At 36.6% G+C, this 16856-nt stretch overlaps 2 protein-coding genes across 2 annotated transcripts; one reads left to right on the top strand and one right to left on the bottom strand.

Annotated features, from left to right (window-relative positions):
- Positions 1–542: 542 nt before the first annotated feature.
- Positions 543–16342, top strand: LOC136810261 (glutathione peroxidase 2-like). The gene is made up of 5 exons (XM_067066833.1): positions 543–910; positions 12498–12609; positions 13881–14018; positions 15004–15134; positions 15477–16342. The coding sequence occupies exons 2-5, from the start codon at positions 12520–12522 to the stop codon at positions 15898–15900; spliced, it is 783 nt and encodes a 260-aa protein (XP_066922934.1). The 5' UTR covers positions 543–910; positions 12498–12519; the 3' UTR covers positions 15901–16342.
- On the bottom strand, positions 4383–6173 carry LOC136810260 (uncharacterized). The gene is made up of 2 exons (XM_067066832.1): positions 5935–6173; positions 4383–5523 (listed from the first exon to the last, which is right to left on the bottom strand). Exons 1-2 carry the CDS (start codon positions 6098–6100, stop codon positions 4505–4507), a joined length of 1185 nt encoding a protein of 394 aa, XP_066922933.1. The 5' UTR covers positions 6101–6173; the 3' UTR covers positions 4383–4504.
- Positions 16343–16856: the final 514 nt, after the last annotated feature.

Genomic DNA, 16856 nt, shown 5'->3' with positions numbered 1-16856 from the left:
TTTCGAATGGGGTTAAAATCAAAGTCACTTTCCCACCGGAGACGAAATTTATGCCAAATTTTCCAGTGGGGCTGGGCTCCCAGAGGGCCTGTGACACAGGGGTGTTATAATCGACTTTAGAGGTTCTCTTTCGTCAAGTTACGTAATTTCCACCCTTATATAAACAGCTTTTTAATTTTTGTGTAAGAGATAGCGTTTACGGATTCGAACGTTTGCTTCAATAAGTGGAAATTACGTTACTTAGCGAAATCCGAAAAACCTCAAGGCGCTTTATATACTTTTTGAGCGAGGACTTTTTTTAATGAAATTGCTTGGATACCGTTTTTCTCTTGTAAACAATTTTTCATTCGCACGTTTAACGTGCAAATAAAAGCAATGCTTGCAAGAATAAACATATTTGTGAAATTTTTTATTTTTTTCCATCCTCAAATATAAAGAATTGAAGTTGAAGATGAAACATTCTGTTTGAATCAATCAACCGTAAAATGTTTGGAATGTATATCAAAAGCCTACACACAACGTTGTTTCAACGTTCATCTAACGTGATATGGACGTTACGAACGTTAGATGAACATTGCTGTAACGTTGTGTGTTGGCTGTATAACGTTTGATCTTCTGTTATATAATTGATAAAAGTTTTAGATTTTCTTCAAAAATCAAGACATCACATTATATTGTCAGTTTAGATCAAGATGGGACGTAGAGGGGCTTCCGCGGCCTACCTCCTGTCTTTACTGACGGTTGCTTTCTGTGATCCATACGAATTTTCCGACTGCTTCCCACCAGCAAATGGTGATACAGAAACTACATTTAGTTTTTCGACCACGAAATTATCAGAGAAAGACCCGACAGAGTTTACTGCTTATCAGGGCAAAGTTATGCTGATTATCAACGTTGCATCTTTCTGAGGGTGAGTAGTGAGTTTATACTTTAATCCGAATTTTGTACTTTCGCGTTGCTAAATTTTCTAGAGCCCCGATGATAAGTGAAACTTTATGGATTTGATTTTACACGTCAGCGTTTTAAAAATCATTTAATCTCGTGAAAGTGAGTCTATTAGGTTGTTTCTTTTTAATGATTTCTTATCACAAGATTCACATACAGTAGAGCCTCTAATAAACGGTCCTATCGTCTACACAAGGTCACTAAAAAAAGGGAATAGTTTAGGAGGCGTGATAAGTTCGGGCGGAGTAAGCAGTGGCTGAGGTGTTTGCAGTACAGTTTGTTCCAAACTCAAACGCCACTTTTTTTCCCCGTAAACCGGCCTGACGCTCTGACTCTGGGCTTACATGTTTTTTCTTTTATAAGCATAACGTTTATAAGCATATGCAGGCTCAGTTTTTGGTACCTAAACAATGGCTCTATTGTTTGAGAACAATAGAATGCTAAGCATAATGAGAGCCTGATGTAGGGGCAGACACTTGCTTATAAAAAAAACATGTATATATTTTCCCGTGTTCGCTGACCCTCTAAAACGGAGGATAACATCGTCTAAGTCTCTAAAATAAACTTTTTACAACAAAACTTTTTTAACTCGTTTGAGTTATGTGATCTCTTCTCTATTAGTAATTTCAGTCGGAACCTTTTGACATTACTCTTGAGGCAGAAATGTCTGTCAGAAAGATATCATTACACATTAGTAAACCGCTTTTGACAGACATTTTTGAGTAGATTCGATTCGTAAACATTTTCGGTGAAAATTAATCCACTCAAAATTATCCTTCCCACAGGTTACTTTTAATGCATCTAAAAATATGCTAATTGGTAATTCTTTCTAGAGCAGACTTTAATTAACTAAAAAAATGTGATGCTTTCAGGCTGGCTACTAACTGATGTCAAACAAAATGAGGCTGAGCTTAAAACTACATTTATTAGAAAGACTTAAACTTTAGTCGAGTAGTTGCCAAGCCCGGGGCAAAAGGTTTGCGAAATGACAGGGTGCCGCCCAACTTTCGAAAAATCGGAAATTTAGGGTTTACAATCAAGGAAAAAAACCAAAATTTTGTGAATTTTGGTACCCTTACCGGGAGCTTTTTCCTAAAATTTAGCCTTTTATCGGAAAAATATTGGAGTTGTTGGTTTTCTGTATGTAACCCTAAGCGGGGTGCTGAAATTAGATATGGTGATTTTTACGGCCTTAGAGGGACTTTGAAGGTCCATAAAGGCACCCTTAAGAGTGGCACAGACCTGTACCCTCTATTTGCCTAAGTACCCCCCCCCCCCGGATTACCAAGTCAGCTAGCCTTCAAACATATACATTTATTTCTGAGTCACCCATTCTAAATGAAAATTTCTAAACGATGTTATCGTCCGTTACAGTGATAGTAAAGGCGGGAAAATAAAATACGCGCGGGGTTTACAGCCGTTATGGGGGTAAACGTAAATTAAAAATCGGCTGTAGAGTTTCGAAGAAAGACTGGCAAACTGTACCCGCTGTAGACTCTTTTCAGAAATAAAACCTGCGTTTATGAATTTCCTTCGGCTTTGGGCTTTTTTTGGTGATTCGTAGACTATGTACAGTATATGGCCCCCAAAACGGAGACGGCCCCGAAAACGGAGGTTTTCATTAAAATGAAGATTCTGACTTGCAGATTTATCAGAATTAAACGATTTTTGTTTATTTTGAAAGGATGATGCTTATACTTAAAAATGAGCATGTTTTTGCTGGTTTGAGACAGATTCAAAATAACATATTTGCGTCTAAAGGAAATATTTTAACACCAAAATTAGATAAAAATTGCATATAACTCACTCTAGCTCCTTGGATATTGAAAATAAGTTATGAAAACGGGGTATAGGAAACTTTCTACACCTAATGCCGTTCAGAAAATGCAAATACATCTGTGACTTTAGAGGCTGGGTAAAAGATATAGCATCTTGAAGGTCAACCAGTATTTTGGAGCAATAGAATCAGCATTGACAAAACCGAAATATGAAAAAAGCAAAAAATCTTGGAATTCTATTCCTATCACCTTGAGTTAATAGTTTATAACAAAAAATTAACACTAGCCATAATTGTCATTAAAATGCCACCGCAATAGCAGATTAAAAAAATGATTTTAATGCATTTTTAAACTTCAAGCAGCTTAGTGCTAATTTATTACCCAGTCATTAATAATTGAGTTGGAGACAAATTAAAAACAGTGTGTGGACGTAAATTTGAACTTATTTACAAGAGACTTTTTCTAACTTTCATTGGAATTTGACCAATTAAAAGGCTTGGCATCACAACATATTTACAATTTACATTACAACATCTTGTGCTGGGATTTTATAAATGATCGAAATAATAGTTTCAGTCTTTTCATTTGCGTTTAAGAATGCAGTTAAAATATTCGGTAAAATTTTTTCTTATTGACGCGCACCCGCATGCTTATGTCTTATATTGATACAAAATTCTAAGGAGTGAGTGCTGTGTTTCAAAAGACTGAGTGAGAAAATAATAGAATATTATCTTTAAATTCCAATTTATCGAATTTTTAATTTTATTTTGTTACTCTAATTATTTCAAGTGCTTTTTTAAAAAGAGTATCAAAATTAACCCTTTCGCAGCGAGGGGGTCCATATGTGGCCCCCCTCAGCTTTAGCATCATATTTTCGATTCAGATAAGATTTAGCACTCAATTTTTTGCACAATTGTTACCAACATTATAAGTACCTTTTCTGCCAAGTTTTTTGAAAAACAAACGAAGTGCTAAACTTTTATGGCATTTTTATGAATTCATGAAATTTTCTGCAAAGGAAATCTTAGGCCAAAAATTTTTGCTAAAATTTGTCTATTTTAGGTTATTTTTTTTCAAAAAATACTCAGAATGACAGTTTTTCTTGTTGAATCGTGAGGTACTATGTCCTACTTTATTTTTAGGAGATTTCAGACGTTCTTTGTGGTTTTTCAAAATTTTAGACCCCCTCAAAGGCAAAATTTTTAAAAATTTTTAAAAAATCCTAAAATTTTCAAAAAATTTTACATTTATTTTTGAAATATCACCAAATGCTATATAGATGATTTATATACCAAAAGAAAGCTTATTTCATATGCTTTCCAAAAATGTATAACAACCCTATCTTTAAATAAACACAAGCAGCATAAAATTCGAAGCAAACGGTAAAGGTTGAGATTTCTAAAAAAGTGCTAAAATATATTCGCTGCGAAAGGGTTAAATCGCAAGCTGTGAAAAGTAAAGTTCACCCAAATGAAAATGAAAAGACTATAAATACAATAGTGCAGATTTTTTTAAAGAATTATAAGCGGAGGAACGCTTGTTCAGATAATAGAAAGATTCACTGTAGAAATTAATATTTAGTTGGCTGGCATTTTTAAATACGTCTAATGTTCATTTCAAACCAGTTCAAACAAGAAAGTTTAATCATAAAAAGAAAGATTTCTAACACAACTTTCATTTTTCATCACAAAAACAACTACAACGAAACAAATAATCTACACAAACTACAAATTTTGCCAATCAATTTTTTAAAACAACGATAAAAAAGTATAAAATGCATTTCAATGCTTGCAAGCTTCTGTCTTTGCCACTATTTGTTTTGAGTTCAAATGAACATCTATGTCACACATTTGTAACAGTTTTTGTTTCAATTTTGTATCATCCATGATTTCGAAGAGAGCTTTTAAAGTGTCTTTGAAAAATGTTGCTTGCAGTGTTATGTCTTGAGAATTTTTAAATTCGATGGTTGCAACAACGTTTTTGAATTCGTCGCTTGAGTTCATTTGGTTTGTATCGAAAATCCTTCCACAAACACAGTCGGCCATGCCAGTACCACTGTTAATTTGAAGTCTTCGTTTACAATTTTTGCAACATTGGTAGGTTTCAAATTTCTTTATGCACACCACGCATTTTACACACTCAATAGAATTTTTAGGAACAATTAAATCCTGTTCGTAATTTTCAAACCCACATGTAAGTTCTTCTGTTAAAAAACATATGGCAGAATTGGGATCAGTAGTGAGTTTAATTTCATTAGAGATTGTTTTTGAGTTAATGTTAGTTAACTGAATTAATTTATCCTCTACTATATAGTCGAGAAAATCTGCCCAAAACGTAATCAAAAGGCAGGTGGATCCATCGGAGATAACACATTCCCGCATCTTGTCCGTTCTTGCCTTGCCACCCCTAGTGGTATAGGGCTTCACTTGAACAGGGCCACGGAACCTGAGTTTACCAACTATGGACTCAGTGATTGAATTTGATTCGATCTCGTTTAATGGTGTAGCATCCGCATCATTTAAGTTAAAAGTTAACTGCCTTTCACAAGGTTGTACAAAGGAATATGCATTGAAAAAGTTTCTACCATTCAAGGGCAAGCATGACTTGATTGTGACGGGCTCCTTGTTGTGAAAATAATCGAGAAAGTTTTGACGTATTGCGGAAAATTGTTTGTTTGTGCTTGACACTGTGATTTTTGCAAATGAAGTTGGTTTGGTTTTGATGAACACATTAAAGTGCTCCTTCTTCGATTGATAGGATAACCGTACGGGTGACACACATGCAATGAAGCCAGCAAAATCTTGAATAAGGAAAAAAGAAATTGGTCAATTTGTTTAAACAAAAAAACAGAAATTTCTACATTCACCAAACCAGATTGCTCAGTTTCTAGAGGGGTCAAAACTTAATTTGGCAGAACAAATTTTGCTGTTGACATACACTTTTTGCTGAAATTCTGAAATTCTTTCATTTTCCTAGGGGTTTTTATAGATTTCAATTAAAAACTGCGCGGTAGACACCCAAAATCACAATATTTAGTTACCACAAAAATTAGTTCTATAAAAATTAGTACCAACTTAATGATACCATAAGTCTAGATTAGGTTCTTTCAGAAATTTGGTGAGGGCGTCAAAATATTTGTTCAAATTTTCTAGTTAACATTTTGACAGCCAGAAATTTAAAAATTAGTATAATTCTTAACCAAAAACAATACCTATCGCATTTGCAGGAGCTTTGGGTTGGTATGCTGTTCCCGAGCAAAACAATTTGGCTTTCTTTGGTGAACCAGTCGGTGCACTGCTAGCTTTTCTTTTTGTTTGTTCTTTTTTGCTTTCATCATCTGTACCAGCTCTTTCACTATTCTTTACTTCACATGGCATCTCAAAACTCTCATCTTTACCACAAAACGGTTTAGAATCTAAGGTAAAATAAGTGCATGATATTTACTGTCATCTAAAAATGTTTAAATTAGCATTGCATTTTTATTTCCCATATTCTTTAGCCCCCAACTCAAAAATAAACTGAAATAAATAAATTCCACAGGGGCATTCAAAAATTCAACTCCAGAGGCATTTTTGTCTATGTATTGTTTAAAAAACGTCATTTGAAAAAAATGCGCATACATACTATATCCCCCTAACCACACAAATTTCAAACTTTTTAGACTCAAAATAGTGTAAAATGAATTTGGGCAAAGAAAAAATTTCGAAAAAAGCAATTCAGCCTTTCTATAATCCACATTTGTTTGCATATAGTAGGGGGCTAAGCCTGGGATCCCATGACATCTTTTAGGGCACAGCCATTATTAGTCCTTTCAAAAGAACAGTATATTATTTTTAAGATTACGAGACGGGATGAAGAGGATTAGGCCCGGGAAAACTTTACGATTAAAATAGTGACGCTATAGACGGGTTTCGTGAAACGTCATTTGTTTAGTCACGTGACTTTCCGTCCGATTTTTTGGAGGCAAAAAGACCATAACATTAGCTGGAGGCAAGCAGATTTTTTGTTGTAACGAAGTTTCTGGAAGAAGCAAGCGGTAACATATTTCAAGAAAGCAATCAACAGCGCAAGAATAGGTACGACTGCCAGTTGTCCTGCTTGAATTTCGGAAATGTGCAACATTCAATGCAGTGTCTAGATTAATCGCAAAGTCTTCCTCTGCCATACTGTGAAAAATCTTCAAATTATTTTAGGAGCAAAAAGCAAAAAATGTAATTACAGTTGACACTGTCTAATTTGACGTTCTACTATTTGATAAGCCCGTTTTGGATAAAAATTTGAAGTCACTTTAAAGGTTTTGAAAAACCACTCTCTTATTTGATTTCTAGTAACAAAAAAAATGCCAGATATTTTGAAATTCAAATGTTCGATTTTGTTGCGTTCAAATTAGAAACTCAAAATTTGACTCCTCAAATATTGCAAATATCAAAGATTTCTTCCAAAAAACTTATATAAATTTTCAGCAAGATCTTCGGTTATTGTACTGATTCGACGTTCAAAAACCAATCGCAATAATCAACCTTCGCTTCGCCTTCTTCTTCCCGTGTTACTCTATAATTCAATATTTACTTTAGGGATTTGGGAGACTTTCTCAATATTCAATATGCTGTGGTATTCGATGAGAATCCCTTGAAATTTGAATTAGAGAGTGTCAACTACTGTATATATAGATTTTTGCAAAATGCAAACTTTCCTTTATGGAATTTCCCTTTTATAGGGCGCCCTTGTTTTATACTTTAGTTCAGTTTCAAAAATTCTTTTAATTGTCAGCTGTGTGCTGTTCTGTATCAATAGTGTTAGAACGATGATGGAAAAAACTATATAAATAACTGTCAGACTGTTGTTCTGTCAGTCTGTGTTCTGTTTCGCTGGAAAATATAAATCAATCTCAATGTCTAAAAAGGATTCAAATTGTTTAGTTTTCCTTTCAGCAAACTCACACTGGATTGTTGGGTTTATAGAAAAGTAGTGCGATTGGACTACTGGACTGTGCTAATAACTGGAATAAAACAGATTTAAAGAAACAGGGAGAAATTCAAGATGTCTGCCACCATCACATCAGGTCCACCAACTTTCCTTTTTTATCGCTGACATTACCTTATACCTAAAGCCAGAGCCATCGGCTGATCGTTTGAAACATAGTCAATAGAAGAAATACCAGATAATTCAATTGACATTGTTTGAAAGCTCCGACACGATAGGAAGAAACAAACGTCCGCCGCGCAAGCTAAAAAAGAGCTATCCTGTAAAACACGGCTTATCGCTCTTCATTCCGGGAAATCAAATAACCGTTAATCTATATATTAATAGCGGTGCTTTGTGTGTCTGTGTGTCACCACTTTCGTTTTCGCTTTGTTTGTGTTTTAGAATTATGACTTTTAGTCTCTTGCTCCACAAATTTGTTCTTTTGGATTCGCGCCATTTGCAAAAGATCGGATAGAGCTTGGTTTAGACTTTATTAAGCCTTTGTTTTGAAATTTAAGGCCCATCTACATTTAATAATTTTAACTTCTGCCCAGACTTGCCTTTTTCTCCGTTGTTACTAAAAGAGGTAACGAGTGGTAACGAGTGGTAACGAGTGGTAACGAAGTGGTAACGAGTGGTAACGAGGTGGTAACGAGGTGGTAACGAGTGGTAACGATGTGGTAACGAGGTAACGAGTGGTAACCAGTTGAAAACGGTGGCCCTAAGTCTCCAAATTTGAATTTCTCGATTCTGGTGTTTTTGCAACAGATGCTGATGGCTCTTGAGGTTCTGCAGCAGGACCTGGCAGATCTGGTGAATGTGCAGTAGGAATTGGAGATTTAGGCAAATGTTATGGTGGAGTTGATGGATCTGGTGAATGTGAATCAAAGATTGATGGTTCTGGAGGTTCTGCATCAGGAGTTGGTGATTCTGGTGAATGTGCATCAGGAGTTGGTGGTTCTGGTGAATGTTATGGTGGAGTTGATGATTCTGGTGCATATAATGCTGGTGTTGATGGATCTGATGAATCCAATGGTGGAGTTGGTGATTTTGGTGAATGTGCATCAGGAGTTGATGCTTCTGGTTAATGTACAGCAGGAGTTGATGCTTCTGGTGAATGTGCAGCAGGAGTTGGTGGTTCTGGTGAATGTGCAGCAGGAGTTGGTGGTTCTGGTGAATGTGCAGCAGGAGTTGATGCTTCTGGTGAATGTGCAGCAGGAGTTGATGCTTCTGGTGAATGTGCAGCAGGAGTTGGTGGTTCTGGTGAATGTGCAGCAGGAGTTGGTGGTTCTGGTGAATGTGCAGCAGGAGTTGATGCTTCTGGTGAATGTGCAGCAGGAGTTGGTGGTTCTGGTGAATGTGCAGCAGGAGTTGATGCTTCTGGTGAATGTGCAGCAGGAGTTGGTGGTTCTGGTGAATGTGCAGCAGGAGTTGGTGGTTCTGGTGAATGTGCAGCAGGAGTTGATGCTTCTGGTGAATGTGCAGCAGGAGTTGGTGGTTCTGGTGAATGTGCAGCAGGAGTTGATGCTTCTGGTGAATGTGCAGCAGGAGTTGGTGGTTCTGGTGAATGTGCAGCAGGAGTTGATGCTTCTGGTGAATGTGCAGCAGGAGTTGGTGGTTCTGGTGAATGTGCAGCAGGAGTTGGTGGTTCTGGTGAATGTGCAGCAGGAGTTAGCGGTTCTGGTGAATGTGCAGCAGGAGTTGATGCTTCTGGTGAATGTGCAGCAGGAGTTGGTGGTTCTGGTGAATGTGCAGCAGGAGTTGGTGGTTCTGGTGAATGTGCAGCAGGAGTTGGTGGTTCTGGTGAATGTGCAGCAGGAGTTGGTGGTTCTGGTGAATGTGATGGTAAAGTTGGTTGTTTTGGTGGATGCAATGGTGGAGTTGATAGTTTTGGTGAATGTGCATCAGGAGTTGATGCTTGTGTTGAATGTGCAGCAGGATTTGATGGTTCTGGTGAATTTGATGGTTGCATTGATGGTTCTGGTTAATGTGCTGCAGGATTTGATGGTTCTGGTGAATGTGATGGTTAAGTTGATGATTCTGGTGAATTTGATGGTCGCATTTATGGTTGTGGTGAACGTGCTGTAGGAGTTGATAGTTTTGGTGAATTTGCAGGAGGAGTTAATATACTGATAAATTGTTATTGAGTTGTTATTCATGGATGTAATAACATCACGTTCATTAACTAGCGAAAAATTTCACATTCACCATAACTGTATTTTCATTACATCCATGAATGACATCTCAATAACAATTTATCAAAATATTAACTCCTGCTGCAAATTCAGCAGAACTATCAACTCCTACAACCATTCATCACAACCTTCAATGCCACCATCAAATTCACCAGAACCATCAATGCCAACATCAAATTCACCAGAACCATCAAATCCTGCAGCACATTAACCAGAACCATCAACTCCTGCTGCACATTCACCAGAACCACCAACTCCTGCTGCACATTCACCAGAATCACCAACTCCTGCTGTACATTCACCAGAACCACCAATTCCTGCTGTACATTCACCAGAACCACCAACTCCTGCTGTACATTCACCAGAACCACCAACTCCTGCTGTACATTCACCAGAACCACCAACTCCTGCTGTACATTCACCAGAACCACCAACTCCTGCTGCACATTCACCAGAAGCATCAACTCCTGCTGCACATTCACCAGAACCACCAACTCCTGATGTACATTCACCAGAACCACCAACTCCTGCTGTACATTAACCAGAAGCATCAACTCCTGATGCACATTCACCAAAATCACCAACTCCACCATTGGATTCATCAGATCCATCAACACCAGCATTATATGCACCAGAATCATCAACTCCACCATAACATTCACCAGAACCACCAACTCCTGATGCACATTCACCAGAATCACCAACTCCTGATGCAGAACCTCCAGAACCATCAATCTTTGATTCACATTCACCAGAACCATCAATTCCACCATTTCATTCACCCAAACAACAAGCTTTACCATCACATTCACCAGATCCATCAACTCTACCATAACATTCGCCTAAATCTCCAATTCCTACTGCACATTCACCAGATCTGCCAGGTCCTGCTGCAGAACCTCAAGAGCCATCAGCATCTGTTGCAAAAACACCAGAATCAAGAAATTCAAATTTGGAGACTTAGGGCCACCGTTTTCAACTGGTTACCACTCGTTACCTCGTTACCACATCGTTACCACTCGTTACCACCTCGTTACCACCTCGTTACCACTCGTTACCACATCGTTACCACTCGTTACCACTCGTTACCACTCGTTACCTCTTTTAGTAACAACGCTTTTTCTCTCTTCTTTTGTTTTAAATGTTTTCGAATGTATTTAACGATCGTATTTATTGATGACATTCGATAATTCTTTTCCAAACAAAACAATTTCATTTCATAGAAAACAATATTTCAAAAGTAAATCAAAACATAAAAATGTTTGTGGACAACAACAGCATTCAAAGGGCGATATAAAGCATAAGAAAAAATTAGTTCACTTCTTTTTTCTTATAAAAATATATTCAAGTCGTCGTTACTGCTAAACGTGTGTACGGAATTTTTTATGTTTAAATTCGAAAAGTTATGACAAGGGTTTAAAAAGGCAACTTAGAATTGTCTTATATTTTTTTGATCTGATAAAAACAAAGAGTTGCACTATTCTTTGTGACCTTCCCACTTTTTCCTGAAAAATTGTCATTTAAACTGGACTTCATATTCAACACGAGCGAAGCGAGAAAAATAACTACCAGCAGAGTCGTTTCAAACGACACTGCTGGTAGAGTAAACGATGCTCTTTCTGAAAACTTTTGACCTAAACAAAAAATTATGTCACGGGGGGGACAGTACACGATCAAAATATGGTTAAAAGATAAGACACCCGGGAAAGGTTAGAGTTAAACGTTGTAGAGATTTCTTTTTTTTATTTGATCACTTTTTAAGCCAGCTTCAACATCCAAAGGACTTTTAGTGCGTTCAGCTACAGCTTAACCGGCGTCTTAACCGGCGTGCGACGCCGGGTACCGGCTAGTTGATAATGTTCCGCTAAGCGGAACTAAAATACTGAAACGCGCGCGCAAAATTATGAGATGTTTTCCCAACTTTCCCTCACGAGTGAAGCTATGAATGCCATCCTCGGAAGCTTTAGCCTTCCTGCGGTGGCAAAAATTTTTCGCTGAATCCGCAAAAACGGCAAATTCTGTCATTTTTATGCAAAATATAGGAGAAAAATATCTTTAAAGCTTAATATTTTCAGTTCCAGTTAAGCTTTTCTTCTAAAATTTTCACAGCTTATTCCATACATGAATGGAACTATTTTCAAAAGAGATTTGTTTTCAAAAACTTGATTAAGACGTTGTTAAATCAAAATTGTCATCTTGAAAATTTCTAAATTTCTAAACCTGCATTTTGACAACCAGGGGTATACTGTAAAAATTTTATCAAATAAATTTATGCCCAAAACCCTCTAAATCGTATTTCAAAACTATGGTCAAAGTTTTGTATTCATATCTTAAAGATATCTCGAGAAATCGCTAAAATTTCAAACCTCCGTTTTGGGGGCCATTAGAAAAAAGCTACCTATCTTTAAGCGATTGAAAAATATTGTTAAAATTGAAAATTTTGAAAAATAACTTCCAGGAAATAAAGTAGAGATGTTAAAGGTTTTCATGCAGCAAAAATTTTTGTAAAATCTCTTTTCCTCTAGATTTGAGAGAAATTTCAAATTTGATCGCCGTTTTGGGGGCCACATACTGTATAGCACAAGTCTAGAAAATTTCTTGCTTTTCTTTTTAGTTACACCCCTCAGTACCGTTACATGAATGAATTACAAAAAAAATACGGTAATCGTACCGGTCAATGCAATCTCCAACTATTCGGTTTCCCATGTAACCAATTCGGATATCAGGTAAGATCACGTGACTTTTATTGAGGTGTTCCATATTTTGTTAATCATCTTGGACATTGAATATCTATCAATTACAAAGAGAATTGTAATAATTGAGTTATTGTAATTTTACTTTACCGATTAAGCTTTACATAAAGATTTGTCCGCTTTTTCGGGACACACTGTATTACCTTGAAAGTCTTCCTTTTATTTGTGTAGATAGTAGGGGGTTGTAGGGGTTCGAAATACCGTTTTCCCGTCACAATTTTTACTCAATCCCGGAATCCCGAAAATTGAAAAAAATAATAACACTGTCACACCGGTTTGTAGAGGTTAAAATACCGGCATAATAACAAAAATAAGGCTAGATACCGTCACCGTCTGATTCTAACCCTATTTTTATCAGGGGGGTGTTTTCCACCAGGCTGGCACTCTTTTGCTAATAGTCCACTGAAAACTTTTTTTAACACTCTGAAAGTTTTTGGCTTTTAATATAATCCTATTAGCAGCATGTATACCAAATTTTACAATTATACACCGACCAGATCAGGTTTTATGACTTTTTTGTGCAGGCATATCATAAAATCCAGCTAAAACCCTGTAAAATCCCAAAATCTTAAATTTAGCATAACTTTAGATCTAGGCATCCAACTGACTTCAAATTTCGACAGGTTCTAGGTGTCAATGATAAATTTTACAAAATATTTTTAAAATTTTCAAAAACTGCTGACGTCATTGTTTTTTGAAAAAAATTACTCATTTTCTGCATGGATTTTAAACCTCGATTTTATCAGTATGTTAAAAACCGGCAAATATGTTAAACATATTCGTTTTAGCTTTTAGAAATTCAAAACAGAATTGAAAAATCTCCATTCGTTCAACTTTAACTGCTATTTTATTGAATAGTACTTTTTCATTGGTAAGCGATAATTATGAAACTTTGTGATGACGTCATCATCTTTATGATGACGTCATCAACCCAAATTTTTTTATATGAACTCCTTTTATGGTAGAGAACATTTGTGCCAAATTTCAAGTCCACACCTTTTCTAGATCAAAAGTTATGCAAGGCTGGTGGAAAACACCCCTTCCCCCTTGAGAATACAAAATCCAAAAAAGCCTGATAATGATAGGGTTAAAATACCGTTTTCCCGCGTCTCTTTTTTTGGTCAAATCCCGTAATACCGTACTAAAATAAAACCAATCCCGTCACACCGTAAAAGTACAACCCCCCCTTAGCAGGGACAAAAAATCACTCTTCGTGTTATGCATTATAATTTTCCATCCAATAGGAGCCTGCAGAGAACGATGAGCTGTTGAATTGTATCAAGTATGTTCGACCAGGGTTTGGCTATGAACCTTTGTTTCCATTGGCCAAGAAAGGCGATGTCAATGGCATGTATGAACATCCTATCTATACTTTCCTCAAGGTAACTTCTTTTCTCTAATAACACCCCTGTCTCACAGCCCCGGTGGAACTTTTTTTCTCAGCGGGGATAAAAATTCCTATTGAAATCCCAATGGGGATAGAAATTCCTTTGTTCCAAGGTTAAAAATTCAGTGGCAATGGTTTTGAAGTGCAATTTTTAAACATTGGATTTTAAATGGGGATGAAATAAAAGTTAATATCCATTTGAGGCTGAAATTGTAAGGTATTTTCCCACCGCGAGACGAAATTTTTGTCAATTTTCCCAGTAGGGCCGGGTTCCCAGTGGGTCTGTGACACAGGGGTATCTAATGTAAAATATCCAATGAAATAAAGTTGAAGTACAGTTGACGCTCTCTAATTCGATCTTCAAGGGGAATCGGATTTTCATCGAATACGGGAGCGTATCGAATAGTAGGAAGTCTCCCTAATCCGATATACACGAGGTAAATATCGAATTATAGAGCTGAGAAAGAAAATATAAGCGAGACTCGATTGGTTTGAACGCGAATCAGGACAAATGTCTAAGTTCTTGCTGAAAACCTAAGTTCTTCGGAAGAAAACTTTCGATATTTGCCCGTTTTGAAAAGTTTTGAGGAATCGAATTACGAAATTATAATTCAAACGCAAAAAAATCGAAAATTTGAATTTCGAACTCCGTCCTAAAGGCCTTTTTACACGCTAGAAATCGAATAAGAGAGCGAAAAACCTTCAAGGGACTTCAAATTTTCATCGAAAACGGGAGCTTATCGAATAATAGAATGTCGAATAGTAGAGCGTAGTTTATGAGAGTTTCTTAAGCAAATTTGACGGTGACTTTCAATTTGATCGAAAACGGGAGCTTATCGAATAGTAGAACGTCGAATTAGAGAGCGTCCACTGTATTAAAATCGTATAAAATACCTAAAATCTCAATATATTTCGACAAAGATTGTAGCTATGTAAAAATCAAATTGTCTATTTTATCTATTTTATAATTCTCTATTTAGACTCGTTGTCCCGCTCCTATGGGTTTGATTGCAAACCGAACAGACATCACATGGCAACCAATCAGAAACAATGATATCTCATGGAATTTCCAAAAATGGCTGATCAAACATGATGGCCAGCCTTTCAAGAGGTATGTTAGTTCAAAAAATAAATTGGCTTTTAGAATTATACCCTTACAGTGCAGTAAAAAACCGTAGAAATTCATACCCTTACAGTGCATTTTTGTCAAATTTTCAACTCTTTTAGAGCAAAAAAATCAGAATTTTTTGCGGATTGCCGCACCTGTTTTTGCCAAATTATCTGATAGCCTTTGGCTTTAAGAAAAAAGTTTTGAGTCCAAGAATTATTTTTTGAAATTTTATTTGTTTAAAAAGATTTGATTACGTTAACTTTGCCATTTCAGTGGAATTTGAGAGAATCAGTTTGTGCGTTGAAATCATTATAAATGCTCTACTTGTGTTTTTTACTCTAGATATACATCACGTACTACTCCACAAGCAATTGAAAATGACATAGTCATGCTCTTGGATGATTGTACAGCTGCCACTAAACAATCACAACAAAGTCAAGATAATGCAGTTCCACAGGCTGCTCAACCTCAATCACCACAGGCTAATGCTGTTCCACAACAACAATCACCACAGGCTAATGCATATCCTCAAAAACCACAGGCTAATGATGTTCCACAGCGACCAGCAACCGCAGGTGCACAACCACAAGCACAAACTGTAGCCTTTGAACACTCCCCACAACAGCCATCATCCGATAGCGTCGCCCTCGAAACACAACCTAAACCAAATGCGTTTGTGCAACCACCTGCACCTGTTAATCAAACACAACCGCAGCCAGCAGCGAGTGGACGCAAGAGGAGATCACTACTTCCGCGCCGCCACTAAAAAATTTCACGAAAATAATACAATACAAAAAACTATATCTTTCGGTTAGTTTAAAGCTTGGAATCTTGCCACCGCAGTGTCATCAACTTGTTTTGGGCTAACCTCACATACAAAGATATATCGAAAAAGAATACAAAATTTACATTAAAACACATGGGATAAAAAAATTATAAAATGAAGGATGGGGGCATTACAATTGCCTACAACTTCGAATTTGTTGAACACTTCGCACCAGATGGCACAGTTTTTATGAAGATCTATATCGCAAATTGGTTTTGCAACGTTCCAATAGATGTGGATTTGATAGAGTTGATCGTTTCACTGGATTTGATAAAGAGATCAGTTCTTTTGTAATTTATTCAGTCTTTTATATCATGTATGTCTAGGAAACATCAATTTTGAACTGTGAATAGTTAAGAATGTTCAATGAGTTGAAAATCAAGCAGATTGTTTTTCATGATAAAGAAAGGCGCGCCTGTTATGCTGACGAAGCAGAATTTCTCAAATTTTGTCCTCGTGTGGCGCAGGAAGGAGAGAAAGTTGTTCTTTCTTTTGTTTAAAAATGCTGTGTAAACAATTGGTTGGAGATACGTTGAATGGTGTCCTTCAAAGAAGTTTAAAAACAGAAACATTCGTGGACAGAACTTGCACATGTTACGCGATTTTAACCTTATTTCGCGAGAGTTTGTCTGCAAAAATCTAACTTTTTTTGTTCCTATTTGCCCTCTTTTTTACGCTGGCAAAACTTTGGCTCTTTAAGCTTATTTATAATCTTATTGCGCATTTTTGTAGGAATGTAGCATAAATTTCACAACCGCCTTGAAAGCTTTGAACATATAGAGACAAAGAAGACCTGATGATAAAATGTTTATCAATCAAAGCTAACGTGTGTCTAAGCTACGACTGAGAATGTCTCAGTCTTGAAAGAGGCTTAAAAGGGGAAAGACTTTCAATTT

The sequence above is a fragment of the Clytia hemisphaerica genome, unplaced genomic scaffold (genome assembly GCF_902728285.1).
Source record: "Clytia hemisphaerica strain Z4C2 unplaced genomic scaffold, Clytia hemisphaerica genome assembly, whole genome shotgun sequence".
NCBI classification, from domain to species: Eukaryota; Metazoa; Cnidaria; class Hydrozoa; order Leptothecata; family Clytiidae; genus Clytia; species Clytia hemisphaerica.
Note: the sequence above shows the minus strand (reverse complement) of the source record. Positions and strands in the feature narration are given on the sequence as shown.

Excerpts from the sequence above, each read along its gene's own strand:
- LOC136810260 (XM_067066832.1), bottom strand. The coding sequence starts at position 6,100 with ATGCCATGTGAAGTAAAGAATAGTGAAAGAGCTGGTACAGATGATGAA. Across the intron at positions 5,524-5,934 it reads AGCTCCTGCAAATGCGATAG|ATTTTGCTGGCTTCATTGCA; the intron begins GTATTGTTTTTG and ends TCCTTATTCAAG.
- LOC136810261 (XM_067066833.1), top strand. The coding sequence starts at position 12,520 with ATGAATGAATTACAAAAAAAATACGGTAATCGTACCGGTCAATGCAAT. Across the intron at positions 12,610-13,880 it reads GTAACCAATTCGGATATCAG|GAGCCTGCAGAGAACGATGA; the intron begins GTAAGATCACGT and ends TCCATCCAATAG. Across the intron at positions 14,019-15,003 it reads CTATCTATACTTTCCTCAAG|ACTCGTTGTCCCGCTCCTAT; the intron begins GTAACTTCTTTT and ends TTCTCTATTTAG.